This window comes from Frankliniella occidentalis, unplaced genomic scaffold (assembly GCF_000697945.3).
Source record: "Frankliniella occidentalis isolate FOCC.00 unplaced genomic scaffold, Focc_3.1 Scaffold3, whole genome shotgun sequence".
NCBI classification, from domain to species: domain Eukaryota; kingdom Metazoa; phylum Arthropoda; class Insecta; order Thysanoptera; family Thripidae; genus Frankliniella; species Frankliniella occidentalis.
In genome coordinates this window covers 3,442,553-3,449,729 of record NW_026267133.1, presented here as the reverse complement: position 1 = coordinate 3,449,729, position 7,177 = coordinate 3,442,553, and the positions used below count along the sequence as shown (strand labels likewise).

Here is a 7,177-nt window from a genome sequence, read left to right as displayed (position 1 = left end):
GTATGGCACACTTGCTCTCCAGAGAAATTGGTTATCCTTCATAATTTATATTTCCACACAGTTCCTATAAAATCAGCCAAAGAGCAAAAAGTCATCCGTCATTCGCCGGTCCGAACCTGCCAAGTTCAGCCCGTGCACGCTCTCCTGGCGCCTGGTGGGTAGGCAACACCTCGCCTGCAGCGCACGCGTGTACCGCGGGGTGGCCTACCCAGAGTCTCGCAGGCGCCCGGCTCCCGGCATTCGCCGAATGGATCGGGGCAGACGGACAACGCATCATCCGAGCGATGGAGCCGGAATGTGAGCGCCGGTGACGTCCTCGCCGCCGAGAGGGAACCCGCCACACTTACAGTACTTACGGTTCACCCGGAAATTTTTAACCTTCGAATGGAAGTTTTACATGAGTACTGTTGGAAAGTTAAGATTTCAAAACGGCAAGAAACAAAAATTCGCCTAACACTGCGTGTCGACGTGAAATACTTCGACGAGCAAATCCATATGAACATGTCAGCCGCCACTGTGCGATGCCGATCGCAAATTTACATTGTCGTTCGCAAAATCCGTTTTGATGCAGTACACGATATCAGACGGACAGCGATATTTTTCACAGTCGCGGGACGGCCGCGGTGAGGCAGGATCGCGCGGCGGACCGGCGGACCGTCCCAGGCAGCGATAGGCGCCTCCTGATAAGGACAGAAGGACCTATCGGAGATCGTCGGAGATAGGGTGGCGTCGCCGGGCGGAGTGCCCGTCTGCGCGCAGTGAGCAGTGCGGCTCCACTCGCGAGGGCCACGAGCTGCTTGCGTTCACAACTCCAAGCCTGGGCTGTAGTCCGGAGCGGCCGGGTGAGGTGAAGAAGCTGTCTGAGCCCACGCGCCACTGCAGCGGAGGACGTCCCTAGCGGACAGCAGGTGAGTCGACCAGAGGTGCTTCAGACTTCAGTAGCCGGTGCAGCGCGTGGTGCAAGGCTTTCTCTGTCCGCAGGAGCTGCAGGGCCGGCTGCCCCGCGACCCCTGGAGAATGGCCTGGCCGGCGGAGGGGACCCGGGAGACGGTGCGAGTGGCGGAGGGGCAGGCGGAGGTGACCTGCATGGGGGCGGACGGTAACTGCCTCTTCCACGCCGTCAGCCACCAGCTGCGCGCCGTGGGCGGGGTCCAGGACGCCGTGGGCGTGGAGGCCGGCAGCCCGGACCACGCCAGGCACGCAGACTTGCTGCGGCGGCAGGCGGCCGCGTACATCAGGGCCAACCCCGACCGGCTCGTGGCGGCGTTAGACGCGGCCGCTGTGGACGACCCGCAGGGGTACGCGCCCTACAGGGGCGAGGACGGGCGCCTCGCGGACATCCCGGGGGCGGCCGGCCGCCTCGCCTCGAGGCTGGAGACGGACTCCGAGTGGGCGGGCGAGGAGGCGCTGGTCGCGCTGGCCGCGGTCTACCAGACCCGCATAGAGGTCTACTACGAGGCGCGGCCAGGCGACGCACCGCCCTGCCGACCCGTCGACCCGCCCGATGTGCGGCCGGGGCCCCCGCTCAGGACGCTCAGGATAGTCTACCGGCTGAGCAGGGCTGGCGACGGGCCGCGGGTCCACTACGACAGCCTGCAGGTGAGTGAGCACAGAGTGAACCGCTGCCCCAGGGTCGGACACAGCGACCTAACGTCTGCGCCCCGTTCCAGAGCTGCACGCCCGCACCCGCGGAGGAGGAGGGGGGGAGGTCGACCAGAGCGCAGCCTGGGAGCGGACCGCAGCGAGACCCTCCACCAGCTGACGACCAACCGAGGTGAGTGTTCGGGAGCGAGGTCCCGGGAGCCAACAGCGGGTGCGATATGATAGACGACCTCTGACCCGCAGGAATCCCAAGGAGCTGCAGGAGAGAGTGCAAAACCAAGCACTCGGACCCGTGGGGGAAGGGATGCGAATGCAGCCGGGGGCTGGACCACAGCGGGGCCCTGCGGCAGCCGGCAGGTGGCCGAGGTGAGTGTTCGGGAGCAGGGGCCCGGGAGCCAACAGCGGGTGCGATATGAGAGACGACCTCTGCCCCGCAGGATGCCCGCGGAGCTGCAGGAGGTCGTCCTGGCGCTGCGCAGCGGCCCCGTGGCGCCGGGAAGGCTGACCGGCGCGCTGCTGCTCGCGATGCGGCGGGGGAACGAGGAGCACTTCGCGAAGCTGTGTGCCGCAGCGGGCCCCGCGGTGGGCCGGCCTGCCCTGGAGGACGCGCTGGACGAGGCCTGGCGCACGGCCTGCGCGCTCAACCTGCCGCTCAGCGAGGACATGAAGCTGTGTGTTGTGGGCAGCCTCACGCTGCTCCGCTACCGCCTGTCCCGGACGGACCCGGCGAGTGACGCGCCGCCAGCCGCCGACGCCCTGGTCCGGTGGCACGAGCTGTGGGGCCGGGTGGACCTGCTGCTGGAGTACTCGCGGCGCCTCCAGGACGAGCTGGAGCGGCTCCAGGGCCACGACCGGGCGCCGGGCAGCGCGGACAAGAGTGTGGTGCTGGCCAGGATGTGCGCCCTGGCCGTGCACAACGTCAAGGGGTCCTTCTTGTCCACCTACAAGGACGTGCCATGGGAGGAGATGGAGTACCTCCTCGTCATGTTCATCGAGGCGCGCACAGTGCCTGTGACCCTGGCCCACGTCGTGGCGACTACCTTGAGCACCGCGGCCCACCTGAGGTGCTTCAGGGGGCGGGTGGAGAAGTACGTGCTGGTGCACCGCGCCGAGCCCGACCCGGAGGCGGCCATGAAGAGGCTGAAGAAGGAGCCTCGGAAGGAGAGGGCTGCCCTCTTTGGCGGAGTGGTGGACAGCGCCCTCGCCGAGCTACGAAAGAACTTTGCCTTGCTGAGGGACTGGCACTCCCTGGAGGAGATCAACAAGACCCTGAGCGTCACCTGCGAGGCGCTCCGTCTGGAGGACGACACTTGGTCGGCTTGGGGCTGGCTGGCCCTGCGGTGGGGGCTGTTCGTGGTGGGGGAGAGGGTGAAGTACTCCTGGACCTCACCGAACCTGTCCCCCAGCTGGGCCGTCCTCGTTGAGGCCATAGCGCCCGGCGGCGTCCTGGAGGTAATGTCTGCCATCCGTGACGACCAGGAGCACGGGGAGAGCGAATCCAACGCCAAGACACTGGCCTTGCCGAAGAAGACGGAATCCGAGAGAAAGGATCTGGCAGAGGAGTTGCAAAAACTGACGAGGGCAGCTCGAGCGGCTCTGGAGGCGGCAGAAGGTGAGGTGGAGTGGACAGACGACAGTGACTGGGAGGGGAGGGATAGAGTGACGGTAGCCAAGGCCAAGGCAGACAAGGAGGATAGGAAAGACCTAATAGGCGAAGAGCTTCTCAAAATACTGCGACCGGCAAAACATAAAGCGAGATTGAGTTTTGAAAAAATAAGTGCGTTAGTCCATGGCCAAATAAAATCCCATTTAAAGCGGCGTTTCAATTTATCATCAATATCACTTTCATTTGCACTTGAACACATCCCGGAGGCTGCGCCGCGGGTCTCCCGCCTTCTTCTTTACAAGAGCGCGGAGCACACCGAAAGCTTCCAGGCTGAGCTTCGTGACGTCACTCCATCAGTGAGTAGCCCACCATTTGGGACTCTGGGGGACGCGATCACGGCCCTGGCCGCCGCTCCCGAGGGGCCGCTCACTACCTTCGCTATCAACGGAGCTCTGCGGGAGCTTGCGTCCCGCTGGCACGAGCGCGACAAGGTGACGCCCACGACCGTGCCCTTATTCTCCCCCGCCCTGTTCGGCCGCCAGCTGCGGAACTACCTCAACCACCTCGACGAGGTCTTCAGGTCCCCTTTCGAGCTGAATGCCCTTTACAATCTGCTCAGAGTCAAGTGGACACCGCTGGAGCACGGCGCCAGGCCGCGGCCGCGTGACCCGCGGTGGTCCCGGGCCGAGAACGAGCGGCTGCTGCGCCTCGTGGAGCTGAAGAGCGACATGTTCCGCTGCGCGAGGGAGGGTTACTTGTTCTGGCTGGAGCGCCTGGTGGAGGACGGCGCCGACGTGAGCGCCAGGGACTGCCAGGGCCGCACCCTGCTGCACGCTGCAGCCCAGGGCGGCCAGGCCCACGTGGTGCAGTGGCTGCTGGGGCTGGGCGCCGAGGCCGTGGACCCGCTCGCCGGGGACTGGGGTAGACACACAGCCCTGCACGTGGCTGGGACTGCGGTAACACGACGGTTCACATAATTTTTTTCACACAATGGTTTCATACCTAATGTCATTTCTTACAACCCAGTTCACATAATTTTTTTCACATTATTTCCGTTTTGTCTAGAGGGCACTTTGACACAATTTTCGTCTGAAGTGTCGTTTTGCATACGTTTTATACACATAATTTAGATTTGGGATAAATAAAGTTGTTGCGGGATTATATTTGCCAGAGCTGCAGGGGCCGTGGTTCCTTACGGGTGAATTGGGTTGGCAAACCCGCAACACTGCTGCGCATTCACAGGTACACCCGGTACATAGCACAAGGCTTTTCCGTGCCCACGTGTGGCACGCTCAAAATACCAAGTTCGACATTCAGACACCCAGTCCCAGAGACAATGGTTTTGTCAAAGTGATATCACGTGATGTCAGTGTCAACATTTTGTCATTTTGGTGGCCTGCTTTAACGTCAATTTGACATCACGTAACGGCATGTAATATCAAAAGGACGTCAAATCAAGACACCGAAATGACAAAATTTTGAAACTGACATCACGTGATGTCATTTTGACAAAACTGTGTTTCCTGGGTCTATTGTATAAGCCCACTCAACAGCTTTTTAAAAGCAGAGGAGCGAGGCGAAGACAGAAAAAGGGGGCCTGCCAGAATAAATGGGTTCACACACAGAGGAAAATGTAAAAAGAAATGTATGCAAAACAGTACTATATGTTAAAAGGAAACTTATGTGAAACGGTATTTATGTTTAAAAAATTGTGTTAAAGGTGTTATGTCAAATGTTATTGGGCAAAAGGACATTGTGCGAAAAAAATTATGTGAACCGTCGTAGAACCGGGACTGCGGCTGTGGCGGAGGCGCTGCTCGCCGCGGTCAAGACTGTGTACTCAGGTGGGTGAAAGGACAATGTCAGTGCTAAGGGTATCTGAACTTTAGAACAAGAGTTCTTGAGGTGCAATATCCGGGGGTTCGGTCAAAAACAGCAAATTCTCTCTCCTAACTTAAAAACCCGAAAATCAGCTACGTTCGCGTGACTGCAAGTTTTAATTGTGCCACACCGTAAAAAAAAGATTAGACGTCACTTCAATTTTTCTTTTCCTAAACCGACTTCAAAAATACGTCGTCACTGGGCCCTTTCCAAAAAAAAAGTCGCCAAATGACAAATATGGTGTCACTTCATTTATAATTCGTCGAGGTCAGTTTGGCGCACTTGATCGCCTCCCGTCACTCACCCGTCACACCTTTTAAATAAAAGCATAAGCACGAAGCTGCATTCAATGTACACCGACGGAAAGAATGCGGGGGCTTCAGCGAGGGCCAACGGCTTCTAATTCGCAATAACGGTTTGCGTGATGACCGAGTGTCGCCCACTTGGATATTTTATGTACACATTGAAAAATATTCCAAAAGTATTCCAGATATTGCACAAATATTCCCGATATTCCATGTACGCCAAAAATCTGAGTGGTCGACCCCTCGGTGATGACTGATCAATCAGGTGACAACATATTTGCGAATGACTTAGCCTAGTGATCTGTAATCAAGACGTTACAAATCTTCAATAATGTTCGATTGTGTGACAAAACATTACTTGGGTGAAACATGGTTTGTTTTATATATAAACCCTTTGACGACTGATTTGGAATTATTAAAACAAGTAAATAAGTCATTACACATGTTACGACTCATCCGTTCTGTGGGCCGATAGACCAGTGTTGGCATAGAGAATTAAATTAAATTTTATTAAATCGCACTTTGCTGTGCAAATTTCTTTTGGTGCAAAACATTTAGCCCCCGTGCGAAATTTATTTTGTGCTTTTCATTTTGCACCCAAAGGGCAAAAAGGTCTCAAATTAATTCTGCACTGTGCAATATTCCAATAAAGCTCATTTTTGCCCTCGAGGTGAGGGTTTTATTTTCGCACAGTGCGCAACATTTCGCACAATAAAATCCATTTGACCGATGCCCTCCGAAACGCGTCGAAACTTGCCAAAATACTCGCCTTCTCTGACCTGGATCGGGAACAAATCCATGCTTTCCCCATACCACATCTGGGGCAAATCAATAGTCGAGGCTGGAGCAGCTCAAAGAAAGAATGAAACCTAAAATCAACGCACTTGCGCGGTGTTGAACATCCGACCGCTGGGCGACTGTGGGCAACTGTCCGAGACTCTACCCACTGGGCCAGAGCGGATCGCTGGAGGCGGCGGGCAGCGCGCCGGTCTCGTCCGCTTGCCAGTCGCCGCTGGCCACCGCTTGCTTGCTGCCGCCTGCCGGATGAAATAGGCGAGCGAACGACACCGGCGCGCTGCCAGTCGCTTCCAGCGATCCGCTCTGGCCCAGGCCCATCTCGCACAGACGTCCAGCGGTCGGGGGTTCGACACCAACCAGCCACGTTGCTTTTAAACTTCATTCTTTCTTCGAGCTGCTGCGGTCTCGACCGGTACGATTTGCCCCGGATGTGGTCCGATGACGGCATAGATTTGTTCGATTTGTTCCCGATCTAGGCCAGAAAACAGCGAGACCCAGTCAGAGGTCTACATCGATCGGTCCATCAGTCCCGGGAGTGCACGAAATGCAGCACGTGCGAGTGAGATGACGCTGTGGCAAGCTCCGGCATCTCACTCGCACCTGCCGCTCTCGGACGCTCCCGGGACTGGTGGACCAACCGATGCAGACCTCTGGACCCGGTCGAGTCTCCGTTGATACTCAGCCGTAGTAAAGCATGGCGATCGCGCCTGGTTGCGAACTGAATTTTAGCTGCAAAATATAACACTATGGAATAGGCCTAGGGATTCCTAGCGCTGCTATCTACGATCCAGGCGAAGTCCATAGTGCATTCAGGCTATCCTTTTCTCACGGGGGGTTCGGACCCGCTGGGCTTCCACCTAAACCCCTCGCCCAGATCTTGCCGAGTGTCTGCAGCGTATGCGGTATGCGTGTGCAACACACCAGCTGTCTAAAACACTGATCGGCGAAAATCGGCTTCTTTTAGACTATTTAATTTAATTTAATT

At 57.3% G+C, this 7,177-nt stretch overlaps 2 protein-coding genes across 4 annotated transcripts in view; both read left to right on the top strand.

The window, feature by feature from the left end:
* Window positions 1-739: 739 nt before the first annotated feature.
* LOC113201908 (uncharacterized) lies at window positions 740-4,194 on the top strand. 3 transcript variants are annotated; one of them, XM_052266884.1, is made up of 6 exons: window positions 740-908; window positions 982-1,599; window positions 1,671-1,774; window positions 1,828-1,968; window positions 2,040-3,699; window positions 3,828-4,015. In XM_052266884.1, exons 2-6 carry the CDS (start codon window positions 1,018-1,020, stop codon window positions 3,873-3,875), a joined length of 2,535 nt encoding a protein of 844 aa, XP_052122844.1. In that variant the 5' UTR covers window positions 740-908; window positions 982-1,017; the 3' UTR covers window positions 3,876-4,015. The 3 variants fall into 3 exon arrangements, with proteins under 3 accessions (XP_052122844.1, XP_026271667.2, XP_052122838.1); XM_026415882.2 differs by having other exon boundaries at window positions 742-908; window positions 2,040-4,194; XM_052266878.1 differs by having other exon boundaries at window positions 743-908; window positions 1,846-1,968; window positions 2,040-4,194.
* Window positions 4,195-4,902: 708 nt separating this feature from the next.
* The window catches only part of LOC127749299 (ankyrin-2-like), a 13,629-nt gene continuing 11,354 nt past the window's right edge, over window positions 4,903-7,177 (top strand). The window contains exon 1 of the mRNA XM_052266897.1: window positions 4,903-5,052. Within this exon, the coding sequence (XP_052122857.1) occupies window positions 4,941-5,052 (112 nt within the window). The 5' untranslated portion in view covers window positions 4,903-4,940. The remainder of the gene's footprint in view (window positions 5,053-7,177) is intronic.

Excerpts from the sequence above, each read along its gene's own strand:
- LOC113201908 (XM_026415882.2), top strand. The coding sequence starts at position 1,018 with ATGGCCTGGCCGGCGGAGGGGACCCGGGAGACGGTGCGAGTGGCGGAG. Across the intron at positions 1,600-1,670 it reads TCCACTACGACAGCCTGCAG|AGCTGCACGCCCGCACCCGC; the intron begins GTGAGTGAGCAC and ends GCCCCGTTCCAG. Across the intron at positions 1,775-1,827 it reads CCAGCTGACGACCAACCGAG|ACGACCTCTGACCCGCAGGA; the intron begins GTGAGTGTTCGG and ends GCGATATGATAG.